General features: G+C 38.3%; 1 protein-coding gene across 1 annotated transcript; it reads right to left on the reverse strand.

The window, feature by feature from the left end:
* Positions 1–1,778: 1,778 nt before the first annotated feature.
* LOC137294003 (spermatogenesis-associated protein 7-like) lies at positions 1,779–14,252 on the reverse strand. The gene is made up of 11 exons (XM_067824915.1): positions 14,120–14,252; positions 13,210–13,274; positions 12,721–12,810; positions 12,138–12,185; positions 11,868–11,992; positions 9,169–9,968; positions 8,410–8,454; positions 5,394–5,471; positions 3,735–3,792; positions 2,683–2,981; positions 1,779–2,574 (listed from the first exon to the last, which is right to left on the reverse strand). The coding sequence occupies exons 2-11, from the start codon at positions 13,250–13,252 to the stop codon at positions 1,779–1,781; spliced, it is 2,382 nt and encodes a 793-aa protein (XP_067681016.1). The 5' UTR covers positions 13,253–13,274; positions 14,120–14,252.
* Positions 14,253–16,036: the final 1,784 nt, after the last annotated feature.

Below are 16,036 nucleotides of genomic sequence, written 5' to 3' on the forward strand. Positions count from 1 at the left end.
AGTATTAATAGTAAAGAATATCATTGCTAACTTTGGTTTCTTTGCAATAAAATATGCCCTGAAAAATGACAAATCTCAAGGGTTAACAAAATGGATTTATGGTACTAGTACTACATCTTGAAACAAGCAAAACTGAACAGGACCTTTGCATACTTCTGCACTTAAACAAGAAATCTTCACAACATATCTTAATACTAGTATACAGGAATGACAAAGGAAAATCTATTTCAGCAGAAAACTTAATACTGAGTCATTGCATGGCGGGGTTCAGGGGATTCACAGAATTTATCAATTTGAAATAATATCAGCAGAAAACTTATCTTGGTGAGTATGGGTTCTACAAACCATCTTCCTTACCACTATTTTAACTGTGTGCTTATATCACCTAGTCTCTCCTTGAGGTATTCTGCCAATTGCACAATATTTATCTGAGGTCTTGTTTTAAATTGCTTCCATAAATTTCAAATTGTAAAAATGATTATCTGCACTAATCACTGTAGCTTTCTGAGTGAATAGCATTTTAAGATAAATACATCTATTACAAAATACCTAAAAAACTGAAACAGTTGAACATGGCTCTTGCCAGTGACGGATTGCATACTATTAAAAACACAACTGACTTATATGAGTAAACACACCCAGTTAGAATATGTAAACACAACTTCTTAATAGAGTGTAAAGACATTAATACAGCCATAGTGGTGAGCGAGTTTAGTTATGTGCCACATTCAGCAATATTCCAGCTCTATGGCAGCGGTCTGTAAATAATCGAGTCTGGACCAGACAATCCATGAACAAAATATGACAAAAACCTCAAAATTTAAGATTAACGAAGATTCACAGTAGCATATCCATGTTATACATGAAATAAACAGGGACATGCATGTCACTTTATCCATAATACTTTGGCACAAACTTTGCAACGTTTATTATGTTGTTTGTCTCTACACATTCAAACAATATTTATGAAATGTGTTGGAACAACAGTTGGCATTTGCAACAGATGTTCACAGATAATGACACTAATTAACATCACATATTAGGAAAGATCAATAAAATCTATCTGACAGAGGCAAGTATAGTTCCCCAAGACAGTTTCATTCATCAGGATGTAAGGTGGGCATGCTTAACTTAACAAACAAGAACACTTTACTCTCATACTCTTTGCCCAAAAAACAGAGATGAATATAGGCTCCTGAATGACCCTACCACAGTCAAGGAGGGGCTTTCACAGGTTGAAATAAGAGGTCCCTGAAAACGTATGATACCCAATCTCTTATCTCACTGTTAGAACTTGTACTACTTGTCTTACATTAACACAAAAATCTACCATCACAATTTTAGACAGTTCTTAGTAGCTGATACCTTACAAAATTTCATTCAGTATAGTATCATTTGCTACAGAAAGCCCCGTATATCAATTCTGAGATCTACTGAAAATACAATTAATGACAAGTCTGAGCCATTATCTTAAAAATTCTGCACATTGCACACTCGTTTCTAAAAGTCTTACAACATACTGAACAAAGTACCAACAATGATAGCATCAAATTTACAATGTATATCATTCAGAAATATTCTCTGAAAGATAAAAAATCTGGTATAATATCGTCTGCATAAAAGATATATCTATAAATGTGTGTGTGTGTCCAAATACAGCACACAAAAGGCAACGGATCCATTTATCACAGTTAGGGCGTAGCAGTTGTAATACAGTAAAATATAACATGGGATCTATGGTCTATATATCTATTCAAAATATTGCATGTACAGTCACTCTAAAAATCTTCATCTGATGTTCTGTGAGTTGTACCACCCTGACCATCATCATCATCAGCATCATAATCATCTTCATAATCATCGTAGTCTTCCTCTACTTCTTCAGCCGGAGTTTTGTCATCTGGTTTTGCTTTAAAGGAATTGGTTATGGCAATGGATTCTTCCTTCTTCAGGTCAATGCCTGTATTGGCATTAGCTTTTATTACTTCATCCACAGTTATCTTCCCTCTTTCACCTTGGCTTGCAACCTCAAGAGCCTTGCCCTTGTGAAGCTCTGGCAAGTGCTTCTCCTCATGTTGAGGATTGCGACGACGTCGAGCTGGTACTGGGGCTTGGCTGGAGTGAGATGGTGATGAGAAAAGTGACGAATCTGGTTCCGACTGGTGCTCACCTCGTGATACGATTCCATCATTCTGCTCACCTTGTGATGACATCCTTTCACCCATATCCACCTCACTGACGGACCTACTTGCTCCTTCTGTGTCTTGGGTGGTTATTGTCTTCTGATATTGCTCCAACACTTGGGTGGCAGTCATTTCACCAGTCTCGCCCAAACCCACATCAGACTGTTTACCTTCAGATTTCAAGTCACTCACTATTGATCTTACTTCACCTGACTGTGATATAGTGTCTCCAAACTCTGACCTTCTCTCCCCTATGGTTGACCTTGATTCACTGACTAGTGACCTTCTATCACTAATTTCCGATCTTGCCTGTGATCTTGTGTCCCCAAACTGAGATCTGCTTTCTGCTCTTCTGTCTCCTATAGTTGACCTTGATTCACTGAGTAGTGACCTTCTATCACTAATATCCGATCTTGCATCTGATCTTGTGTCCCCAAGCTGGGATCTGGTTTCTGATCTTTTCTCCCCAATAGTTGATCTTGACGCACTGGCCAATGACCTTCTGTCAACAATTTCGGATTTTGCCTCACTAGCTTGTGACCCTCTCCTGTGTTGGGACCTCACAGTGCTGAATGCCTCTCCTGTACTGTCAAAGTTCAATGTGTTTGTTGAGGTAAGAGTATCATCAATATTCTCAGTAGGTTTATCCTGGCTGGCCAGTCGAGCTGCTCTCACTTCAGGATCTGGCTCCAGCATGTTCACAGTCCTCACACACTCATCTTCCTCATCAAAGGGGTCAGGGTCATCTGATATGCCAAAATCTGTGCGTAGTTTGTCCAGGATAGCTCTCATTCTAGACTAAAAAACAAAGACAGACTGCTTACGTTTCTTTGACAACAGTGGAATACAAGTCATCAAATCTAGGAACTATATTAACTATTAATTTTCTATGGTTTCCTGTTTTGTTTGTTTTTTCATTCGAACCATCTTGAGATGTTGTGGTTAGAGCATCTGCCTTGTGAGTGGAAGGTCGTGGGTTCAATCTGCGGCTGAGTCATACCAAAAGATGTTAAAATATGGTACTTGTTGGTCTCTGCCAGGAGCTCAGCATTCATAGGTACAACAAGGACTGGTTGACTCTGAGTCATTATAATGTGTCTGTGTAGGGTATTCATGATTAACTGCATCATGTTAGGTCACTGAGCTTGTACTACTAAACCAGTGTGGGCGAGGACAAGCAGCCACACATACACATGCATGCGCATCATTACATGAGCAAAATATAATAAGCAAGATGTGCAACCCCATTTCACCTCCCTTCTCATCATTCAGATTACATCTATTGTAATCAGTTAGTTAAAGATTCCTCTCATCATTTGGATTACATCTACTATAATCAGTTATTTAAAGATTCCTCTCATCATTCAGATTACATCTATTGTAATCAGTTATTCAAATATTCAGATTACATCTATTGTAATCAGTTAGTTAAAGATTCCTCTCATTATTCAGATTCCATCTATTGTAATCAGTTAAAGATTCCTCTCATCATTCAGATTACATCTATTGTAATCAGTTAGTTAAAAATTCTCTGAGACTAAGGGAACTCACAATCTTCAGCTTTTCTTTGTGCTTCTCTACATGTCTGTCAAACACCTTCTTTAATACCCTGCAAGAGAATACAGGACACAATGAATTACAATGGAAACTATATCTATAATCAACACACAAGAAAGATTCATCTTCCAGATTGTCATCTACCCTGGGGTCAGCTCTGTAGAGCCTCAGCCCTGAACCCATCCTCGATATCTCCAGGGTATACGTTCTGAAAAGTCTCCACTATACTCTGGATGCATCTACGGCTCATCCCGATAAATTTATTTCCTCCCTTGGCTGGCTTTTTATCCAATCAGGTGACTACGCTGGGAAGTTGAGCGAACCAATCACAACTCACTTTCGCTTTTTAAATTCTCTAACCGATTAAACTTGGCAAACAAACCATACGTAGATTCTCTGAAAGAGGTAGATGGATTTCTTGCATATGTTTTTAAAAAGGTTTCAGACCTATAAAGTTGCATGTATGATTTCCCCAAATTGTAAGTCGCACGGCGAGCAAACCTTCGCAGTTGTAACTGCTACCTTTGTTAAACTGGCAAGTTCGGTTATAACGGCGACCATTCTGATTGGCTACTGTGAGAAAGCGGAGCCAGCAAAGGGAGGTAATAAAATTATCGGTCCGACCCGTAGGTGTGTCCAGGGTATAGTGGAGACTTTTTGGAACGTACATCCTGGAGATATCGAGGATGCCCTGAACAATGTGTTACGATATCCCTGCTCAGTACACCTGCCACTTTGAAAACAATTGTGGGTATCAATGCCCCTGTCTAATACACTTGGAACTCTTAATACAACTATAAGTGTTCATATCCCTGATCAGCACACCTGTCAGTGTACCCCATTCACTACAACTCAACCCTGAACCCACCTGTCAGAGTAGGTAGCCTCTTTAGTACTGAACCCACATGTAGTGTAGATACCCCTGTACAGTACACCTGTAACTGAACACACCTGTCAGTGTAGACACCCTTGTGCAGTACACCTGTAACTGAATACACGTCAGTGTAGACACCCCTGTGCAGTACACCTGTAAGTGAATACACCTGTCAGTGTAGACACCCCTGTACAGTACACCTGTCAGTGAATACACCTGTCAATGTAGACACCCCTGTACAGTACACCTGTAACATAATACACCTGTCAGTGTAGATACCCATGTGCAGTACACCTGTAACTGAACCTGTCTGTCAGTGTAGATACTCCTATGCAGTACACCTGTAACTAAACCCATATGCCAGTGTAGACACCCCTGTACAGTACACCTGTAACTAAACCCATGTGCCAGTGTAGACACCCCTGTACAGTACACCTGTAACTAAACCCATATGCCAGTGTAGACACCCCTGTACAGTACACCTGTAACTAAACCCATACGCCAATGTAGACACCCCTTTACAGTACACCTGTAACTAAACCCATATGCCAGTGTAGACACCCCTGTACAGTACACCTGTAACTAAACCCATATGCCAATGTAGACACCCCTGTACAGTACACCTGTAACTAAACCCATATGCCAGTGTAGATACGCCTGTGCAGTGCACTGTAACTGAACCTGTCTGTCAGTGTAGATACTCCTATGCAGTACACCTGTAACTAAACCCACCTGTCAGTGTAGATACCCCTGTACAGTGCACCTGTAACTGAACCCACCTGTCAGTGTAGATACCCCTGTGTAGAACCTCCTCTGTGACCTGTTTAGCAAACATCACATACTGTTGCTCTTCTTCCCTGTAGAAAGACAGAAGTCACAACAATCAAATTTCTCACAATTCCTTGCAAAATTATCTTCACTTTAGAAACTGAACTTCGGAAATGAATGAGGCTATTTCTTGAGACTTTAAAAGAGAATATTCCTTGTCAATTTGAATACAATCCTTTGTTCAACATGTTCTAAACAAAAGAAAACAAAACATCTATGAGTGAGTGAGTAAGTTGAGTTATACACCTCTTTTAGCAGTATTCCTGTGATATCACAGCAGGTCACACAGAAATGGGCTTCACACATTGTACCCATGTGGGGAATGGAACCTTGGCAGCTGTGTAAAGAAGCCAGTCAGGTTACTTCTGCATCATGTATTGCAGCCATTCAGATGAGAGATGTATCAGTTATTGCAGCCAATCAGGTGACAGGTAGTTGAATCAAATGTAGCTGCCAAAGGGTTAAGTATCAAAGCTTAACTGATAGCTGACGAAGCTATTACCCCCAAAAATAATCAGTTATTGTAGCTTGTGGTGTCAATGCTGAGTATGATTAATGTTCAAACAGTTAGTGATATGCAACTTCCTGACCTTTCCTCCAGCTTGAGTTAGCCCTACTTCCTGAGAGAGAGTGCTAGTGGTCTTATGCTACAGCACTGATATTCCAAACATTAGGACTGACTGCCCTCAAAACGTTCAAATGTTGGCAATGATGTCAAAACTGCTGTTGTTTGTGTACTAGTCAGAGAAAACAATTGATGTATGGAGAAATAGGAAAGAGTTTATTCAATCTATTTCTGTGTAAAGATTATTACAATATACATAATAATAATGCAAAATATTTCATAGTTCCAAGGGAAACATTCCTGCATGTAAACAGGTCCACTGTGACATAAATCAAGCATACTGCTGCATGTATCAAACATCTGTTTGTAAGTGTGATGTGCTCATTGGACAAATATGTGACACAATGGAATACATGTGGAAGGAATGCAATATAACCAGGCTGTATCAAAATTTCCGGAAAAAACTACTTTACCGACAAATATCAACTGAGATTGGAAGCAAACTGTCAACATTTTACAAAAAACCCAAATTCTGACCTAACGATTGCAATTTCTAAAAGGAAGACCAAGATATAGACTTCTGAATATCCTATTTCAGACAAAACTGGCATTAATATCAACATTTAAAGGGAAGATCAATGGAATTCATTATTTAAACTGGATTTCAGTTTCATGGAACAAATACTGCTTGGTATGCAATGTTGACCACTTCTAATGTTAGAAGGCTGTGACAATAAACTGTCATGAAATGATACACAGATTATTTGGGGCCTTAATGCAAGATACATGAAACCTTGACATACTTCAAGCTTGTGCTTTTCTTTCAAGTGATATTCATGTCTAAAAGTACGTAAATATGGAAGCAAACACCTATTAGTAATTTTCCATCAAATGAACTAGGAATGGTAGTTGCTACCACTGCATATACCACCAAATTCCAGGCCACTTTCAGCATAGGTTTAATTCCATACTCGACCTCATAAAAGTATAGTACTTGCACAGAGCCAAAACTTCATCACAGCCCTTCTGGTGGTAAAACCAAACTTTTGTTTCAAAAACACTGAGACACTATGATTTTAAAGATATTTACAGAAAAACATTGCTATATGAAACACTGAATATAACAAACACCATGCAATATAGTGAGTGAGTTGTTTTTTACGCTGCTTTTAGCAATATTCAAGCAATATCATGACCACGGACACCAGAAATGGGCTTCACGCATTGTACCCATGTGGGGAATCGAACCCTGGTGTTTGGCAAACACTTTAACCACGAGGCTACCGTATCCAATATAACTTAGTCACACTGAAAAAACAATATCTGAAGATGGTTCATTGCTATCATTTACAATGACAAACATCTATTCAGGGTTTGTACAGCATTTGCAATGTTTTTAAATCTAGTTTTCTTCTGAATCATTATCAAGGCACTTCGTTTTTAGTGTTTCTCAGTAAGAGTCTTTCCACATCTGAATTTTATCCTGCAAACCACAACAGACAAGCAGCTGTGAGACAACAGTGACAATAGAAGCCTTCACATAGGAGATGCTGTGAACATTTTGGAACAAAACTAAATTGACATCTAACAGACAAACAACAATGCAACTATTCAATAGCTCTCATTTAGATTAGGCAAGATAAAAAGGAGAAAAGAAAGAAAATAAATACTAACAAACTTGCATACCAGTAATCTCTTAATCTATACTACATTGATCAAATGAGATACATCATATCTACAGCATATGTAATCAGAATGAAGTAAACTAAAGGTTGGAGTGTTTATGAGTTTGGAATTGAATAACAACAGATAAGTAACAGACTAAAATATTCTGTTAAAATATTGTGTGTGCATTATTCAGTAAGTCAAGCAATTACACCTCTAATGATCAACTGAATTTGAATTTTCCAAAATCTAAGAATGTTGTATTTGTTTTCTGCTGCATATAATCATTGAGTATTTCAAGGTGTTTTTGTGTACAAAGTAACAGAAAATACTCTCCTCTTCAACAGACTTTGACACATATAAATATGACTGCATCAGTACAGATAACAAGACTATCAGGTTAGATTAGACCAACCCTGGAATTTTATATTTACATATATGAGTTTCAACATCTTCACGCAGAAAGCATAAATGGATGAACACAAATTCATGTAAATACAATTGTTAATAAGAACTTCTATTGTAAAACTGTCAGCAAAGGGAATCAGAAAGCCTATGTAGATTCTACTACATCTAAACTGGGATGCTTTGTAGGATAGGGGTGAGGTAGGGAATTGTGCAGCATACCTTCAATTAACAGAGGGTTTTAGATCACTCAAAGCGGTATTGAAATAACAGAAGGGTTTAGATGAACTCAAAGCAATACTGAAGGAACAGAAGGGTTCAGAAGTACTCACGCTTCACTCATTCTCTGCCTGTTCAAAGACTTAGTGCCAAACGACCTGCCAAGTAGAGAAAATACCTTTAGCTTCAGTAGCAAACATTACCACTTGAATAAACAATTTTGAAAGTTGACTCTTTTTGCAATTTCAAGAATATTTCAGTATGTTGCACAGGCTATACTGAACCCCCATTTCTGCAAGTTTTACTGATGACTGAAGTTGTTTGTCAATATCATCTTCTCAAAGAGACGCTTTTTGACATATTAACAACATGATCCAACAACAATAACCACATTATGTACAAATACAGGGCATAGCACAAGCAGCAATAAATATCACAAGTGACAGAGCTATTGAAATATCACATAAAAATTGCTAGATCATTTAAATCCAACAGCAAATTGTCGTAAATAAAGACATTTCCATATTTTAAACACACATTAAAATGCATTAATCTTATTTATAAACAATCATATGATTTACATGTTAAACTTTCAAGGCCACAACTATGTCTTCATATCACAAATCTCTGAGAATTTATTCGTAAACTACAGAAATACAAAATACACCACACATTGACCGAGTCATGGAACCCTTCCCAACATTAATCACACAATAGCAAGTTTAAAATATAATCTAAGATTTGAGGATCAAAACCTTGGACTAATAAATAATTTATGATGCAATGGTCTTTTGACTAAAACTCACACAAGAACCTAATGTACAAATTAATCCGCAACAACTTGTCACTGAAGTAAAAAAAAAGTGAATTACTTAGTAAGTCTAGGATCACCAGGAGAGGATCCCATCGTGCCATTGACATCAGGATGTTCAGTCTCATCTATCTGATCCATTGGCGTCTTCATCCCATTGTTCATCCGGATCTGTGCCTTGCTAGCTTGTTCTTGGAGCCAGTTCATGTGATCCTTGTCCACCGATATGTCCAGCTTCGGTACCCCATCCTTCTCTCCTCGATGACGGTTTAAGTCTCGACTTTGAAGTGTCTCAAACATTAGCTGGCTTTCTGACAATGTCTGTGTCCCAGTCTTGTCCTGGACAGCGGTACCCCGGGGCTTGGGCTTTGGTCGGTAGTCTCTCTCAGTCTGTATTAACTGCCTGCTGGTTTGTTCCAGGTCGTCATGTCTGCGACTTGGTTTCTTCGGAGGCGGGTTATAATACTTGTACTCACTTAGACGAGACTGACGATTCGATTTGAGAGTTCGTGGTGTGAAAGGTTTCTCTGGTTCTGTGAATACGTGTGAGCGTTTCTGTAAAAGGTCGCCATCTGGGTTCTTCTTTGGATTACCCGGGAGATTGGTGCGAGATCCATTGCTCAATATGGAGTGGGTGGATCTCACAGAGGAAGGGCGTTTCTCTGGTCTGTAGTAGGTCTGAAGATCATTGGCTTGAACCTGATCATGGTATCTGATGGTCTTGTTGAATCCACCAGGGGACTGTCCACGAGGTCGTTGGCCTGACCCATAAGTGGCATCAGCACTTGCAGGGTAGTTTTCTCTCAGGGTTGTCCTCATGATGTCATACACCAGTCGCTCATCATCATCTTCAGGTTCATCCTGAATACAGACAAGAGACATGTATGGAAATATATACTAATATGCTTAAAAATGTCATTAGATACCGACAATACAAGAACTAAAAATAACCAAGATATGACACAGTTATTATCCTATTCAGTGGAAGCTGTCTGAACCAGCACTCACCAGGAATGAAGAAATAATTAAAGAATTAAATGAAACTTAGCTAAGTTGAAGTTTGATAATTCCACACCGAATCTTTTGAAAAATTTGTCTGCATTTCTGCCAATTTCCTGATATATTATCCAAGATAACTTTGTTTGCTCAGGAACATTTAGTGCACAACAAATTTCAGTTTTTTTGTATTTCTTGATGCGATCATCATTTGAATCACTGCTGGATTTACTGCTTTTCAAATCAAACAGTCCTGAAACTATTTCAGCCAGTTTCGGCCGTAATGAATTTCCTAGTTTGTCTCATAGTCCCAGATCATCATGAAATTGTTTAAAATCATTGGCGTCATTAGTAATGACTTCTCTTTTTCAGTTTGTCCACTTTCAAAAAATGTTTCGAAGGGATCAGTCAAATATGTGTTAGAACGTTTCGAGTCTGAATTGCTAGGGCTGAATGTAATCGCCTTCATCACATTCTCCATCATTATCAGGGATAAACTGGGATTCCTCATCTGGGTTCATAACATATTCTTCACAACTTCTGTTCAACGAGTTAAGTGAACCCTTCTGTCAGACCTGCATTCAGTTTCCTCAATTCATCAATCATGACCCTGAAGTCAATACATCCTGCAGACATATTGTGTGTAGCTACTTGGACTTTTACTTTTAGAGGAAGCTGGTTTGGCTGTCTGAGTTTTGTCCAAACTTTTCTCGTGTTTGTCCCCTAAATTCTCCACCTCAGGGAGAGATCAGAGATGCTGTCAACCATGTGGAGCTCCTGTCTCCGGCGATGGCTGGAGTTAAACAGAACAACAACGCAGGTTGTTCAAATGTAGTTTGAAATGATCTCCGCAGGATCAAATATCTATTTTGCAGTTGACAACTGTGTACAAACTGTCACAATTTCGAAAAACATGAGTGCAGGTCATTGAGACAAATTTTAACGTGGTTGAAGCATGGTGCCGGGTCAGACAGATCCATGCTTGCGCAATTCACAGTCTCATGGGACCTTCTATCACGTGACTGGTTGATAGAATCTGGTTTGGACAGCGTGCTGCATTGTAGAGCTGACACTGTTACCTACACCCAGAACTGAACCAGTTTTGTCCCTCTCATACATTGTTTTATCGCATGATTCTCCCAGTTACAGCACACACTGACGCCGCTCACTAACTACATGTACAAGTATACCCATACTGAAATGAGAATGAGATTAACTTATCTTCATTGGCAACCATATAGTTTCAACACATAATTACTTGGTGGCAATACACATCTGGCCGAAACTTGCCAGCACTCCAGCACTAGATTAGAAAGCACAGATTACTGTATAAACACACATTTGGGTTGCTCATTTCATGGAAAGATCCAGAATTCACAGCTGGCAGATTACAGAGCTTTCAAATGGTGATAAATGTACAAGCTATGGACAGGACCGAGATTTTATGCAGATGTTGACAACTTGCCGGATTGGACAGCTGCCAGTTTTGACAGTGGTTGGTTTTAACAGCTTCTACTGTAATAATATTAATAATTAAGATATGCACAAGTGACCTACTTATACAGCTAAGTTCATTCTGTATAGGTATGAGTCTTGAAGATTGTTTTCCAAGCAATTATTAATCAGGAAATTTTCCTGACTATTTTCTTTGCACATTCTGTCAGCGGCATACTTTACTTAATCATGATTTTAATGTAAAGAAGAAGTAAAAGGTGGAATGAATGAAATCACATGTACAGAAATTTGATCCACCAATGCACCTACCCATTCTGCTTCATCATAATAGTCAGCATCGACATCATTTTGTGACACTGGACGCACTGACATACGGGAAGTTGGCCGACTAGTTCCATATTTCTTGATGTGATCACGTTCTTTCCTTTCTCGAACTGAAAGAGATATGATTAATGAATACATAGTATCTACATGTACAACACTCACTACAGCAGTAGATACAAAACATGAAATAAACAAAGTACGCCTCCACTTCAAATCATCTTTAACAAAAAAATGACAAATGCAAAATAACTATACCTTTCTGACTTTGTGCGATAGATTTTGGTGGTTGGTTATCAATGGCAGCTGAAAAATTAGAAACATTATACAGTCTCTAAATTGAGGAATATCATTAGTCTATAACATGAGACATGAAACGTAACTTCAAATTACACCATACATGTATATTGTAACATATTGGCCATGTACTATATATAGTCATTATCTTTATACAACTGCTATGATCATGTTATATTCAGAATGTGAAAATAACAGTCTTTACACAACACTGTTTCAGGAACCAGAGCATGATATGCTTATCCATATCCTTGACAGAAATCTCTGTAAATGTTGAAACAACATTTTCAATGTCTAAGAAATATTATCATTGTATCACAACCACCGACAGAAAGTTCTCAAAGCTCCATGTTATAACCAAACTGGTGGCTGATAGTGTGAATGTCCATGTATTGTATTTGACAGAGTCTAAATACATCTGAGTTATTATTAACATAGTTTCAAATCCACATCCTCCCTTTAACTTTAGAATTTGTCATCTGTGATATTTTCACCAAAAAGGACTGTTGATGTTAGACTTTAAAAGACCACCATGTATACTCACGTTTAGCTTTATTTATCTTGCGGTAATGGTTGTTCATGTGATCCAGAACTAGATACTGTGTTGTCAGTTTGGCAGATGTTGGGGCAAGTGCTGGAAAATAAGCAAGCCAACATTTTTTAACCATACCACACATCATAATTTCAGAATAAATATAAGCATAAGATATTATGAAAACTGACAGCTAAAATAACTTGGAATCCACATTCATAGTACACCTGTTTATATTTGAAAGGATAGAAAAACATCTACATTTGACTGAATTAACTCATTAAAATACTTTAAGACTAAAAATTCTGATGACAGTAATCTGTTACAAAGACCCAAATGTGTTTTTGTTCAATTGTCAAAGCTACTTTGACAAAGTGTAATCACAGAAAAGACATTCCAGTAAATATTTTGGTACTATTTCTGCCTCAACACTGTGCCACTATTTGTACACAATATATATATTTTCACTTGCCATCGTAGAGATGCAAATTGTGAACTTACGGCCACTTTTCAGCCCAAGACTCCCTCTCAAACTTCCAGCCATATTTTTCTGCTCCTCAGAGCTCCTGTAAAAAGAATTCAAGTTGTTTGTTTACATTTTATGGGGATACCTTTTATGGCTTCTAACAGGTGAAACCTGCCACTGCTATAACCATAAATATTTGACAATGTACAATGAAATTGAGCTGACCTGCACTTCTTTTATCCCCATGAACCATTTAGCTTAACACCAAGAACTGGTAGTTTCAATGTCTCTTTGTATCATTGTCAAAATTTGTATCACCAACTTTCACCTCTAATCGTTTCATGTCACTGACCACTGAAGTGATCATTCTTAACCTGAAGTAATATTGTTGATATTAATGTTGTAGTTCCGATCTTGACTATTAGCATAACAGAAAGAGTTCCACCCGTACCCCCTTCTTTAACATTGTAATTCCCTCTCAGGAGAGTTCTTCTTCGGTGTAATATTCCAACACTGAAATAAATTCATTGATTGTTTTTAATACCTGTTCTGGTTTATTGAATCTATATATTTATGGTGAGGTATGCATCTCAGTTCCCAATTTTGGTTTGCGTTGCGGGGTGAGTGGTACCGGCGGAACACTTCCCAAACATTTTTCAACGTCTATTGACACATCTGGTGATCGAATTGGTACAGTAACTTACACAATACCGGATACCTGGTGTCACGTCACCCTAACCCTAACGCAAACCGTGAATCTTACCCTAAGCCTAACCCGGCCAGCACGACCGCAATCCCTAAACTCCATAAATCCAATTTCGAAACAGAAAAAACAATGCCAAATCCACGACTGAAATCAGCGGTAGAACACGACGAAATTCGTTCCAGTATTTGCGCGGTTTTATACAAGACATATAACAACCATTGCAGTATTGTTGAACCTACCGTTATATGAGAGTGCTTCCAGGGTAAAAGTACCCAAACAGTTTGATGCTACATAATGCAATTCACAAAACAGTCTAAAATCGATAGCGAAATTCCAGTTCAGACTCGTCCGCCATTTTGGTAACTATAAACTGTCGCGTGCGACCCCTATCGGTATAAGTGGGAGTTACATCCCCTGGTTAGCTTTTCTCGTTGCTGCAGTGTTAATATCCTATCTCTCGCCCGTAGAAGATACTGCAGTGTAATATTTTCACTTCAATATTACACTAGTGTAATACCGCTTGACGTATGACGTGAAAATGGTTCAAAGTTGTGACGTCACAATGCTAATGTTGATGTCGCGATTTTTCTAGACTTTGCTTGACTTGAAAGCTGAGTGTCCTCACACTATAGGCAATTTCGCCGCAGTTTCAGTCAGTTTATGTTGGCGAGTAATAAACAGAATACTAAACTCGCTTCCGTGACATACCATTTTTATTAAACTCGTTAAAGATTTCGTATCAAACTCGCTTTCTCTCGTTTGATACCAAATCATTAACTCATTTAATAAAAATGCTATTACACGGATGGTCGTTTAGTATCCTCTGTATATCCTGTCGAACTCACTCTTACTTGCTTTTCTATTTCTATACAATTCGCTACATATTTGTATGGGTTATCTTGCAATGGGACGTTTATTTCAAAGCAGCACTCGGCCAGGGTCATTCAATAGTCATTCGTTAATGTCGATCATTGGAAAATTTTACGCCCCAACGAATGAGTTCAGTTTTGCGCCGATTTCAGCACTATTTCCAGCTACGTGGCTGTGGTCTGTTAATAATCGAGTCAGGACCAGACATTTCAGTGATCAACAGCACGAGCATCGATAAATGCAACTGCGATATGATATGACGTGTCAACCAGGTCAGCGAGCCTATTGGCCCCGATGAAAACATGTTAAAGAATGCAGAAGTATCGCGTTAACATCAACTGCCCTTTTATAATAATCTACTTTGAGACATTTTGTTTATATTAATAATTAATTCAGATATCTTATTGCATGTGTTGAATGGCATGGGAATTAACAAAATGTTAACTGACACTGTCGCACACCCCTCAAAAACAGAAAGTGTAAAACTGTCACAAAGCATTGTAAACACCTTTCCAGTTTTGTCAAATAACAAGATCAACAAGGAAGAAAGACATTATGGAACTACAGAAGCATCAATGGCGGATCGGATCTGATCGGCGATATGTCATATTTTTCACACACATCACATACACCCGACCAATTTTTGTAGATAATGAAACTATCATTTTTACTTGCAAACACATTTCACCTGATAGTATATTCCCCTCATAAGAAGTAAAGGTCCTGATAGTATATTCCCCTCATAAGAAGTAAAGGTGTTTGTGAAAGATGTTTTGTTTTAAGAAATAACTAGAAACACTCAAACAACGTGTAGTATTTCAATGGCGGACACATTTTTAAAGTGATAAAACTATCACTATTACTTGCAAATACCTAAAGGCATGTGTCCCATCTAAAAATTAAACGAATGTGTTAAAGAAGTCTTTGTGGGCACAATTTAGTCTACCTTCGCGATGAATCGAGAATGGAAGCCAGTGTGCTATGACATGCCGACTTGAAACTTCACTAGAAATCTACTGTCCTAATACTGACACTGATACCAACTATTTGACTTAAAGTGACAAAATAGTTATCTTCTACTTGTAGGATTTCAGTTGTCACAACACGCTGCGAATTTAATCAGCGGTTGAAAATAAAAACTAAGCTGCCGCCACATTGGATACACTGGTTACGTAACGACCCGCGGCATACGTTAAGGGCCAGTAGAGGAGTTTCTTCTCCCTCCCTATACAGTCTCCCAGCAGAACTGTACACGAACATCCACTTCCAGACAGTGCCGAAGTGTT

This window comes from Haliotis asinina, chromosome 8 (genome assembly GCF_037392515.1).
Source record: "Haliotis asinina isolate JCU_RB_2024 chromosome 8, JCU_Hal_asi_v2, whole genome shotgun sequence".
Taxonomy (NCBI): Eukaryota; Metazoa; Mollusca; class Gastropoda; order Lepetellida; family Haliotidae; genus Haliotis; species Haliotis asinina.

Excerpts from the sequence above, each read along its gene's own strand:
- LOC137294003 (XM_067824915.1), bottom strand. The coding sequence starts at position 13,252 with ATGGCTGGAAGTTTGAGAGGGAGTCTTGGGCTGAAAAGTGGCC. Across the intron at positions 11,993-12,137 it reads TATCGCACAAAGTCAGAAAG|TTCGAGAAAGGAAAGAACGT; the intron begins GTATAGTTATTT and ends TATCTCTTTCAG. Across the intron at positions 9,969-11,867 it reads ATTATGATGAAGCAGAATGG|GATGAACCTGAAGATGATGA; the intron begins GTAGGTGCATTG and ends GTCTGTATTCAG.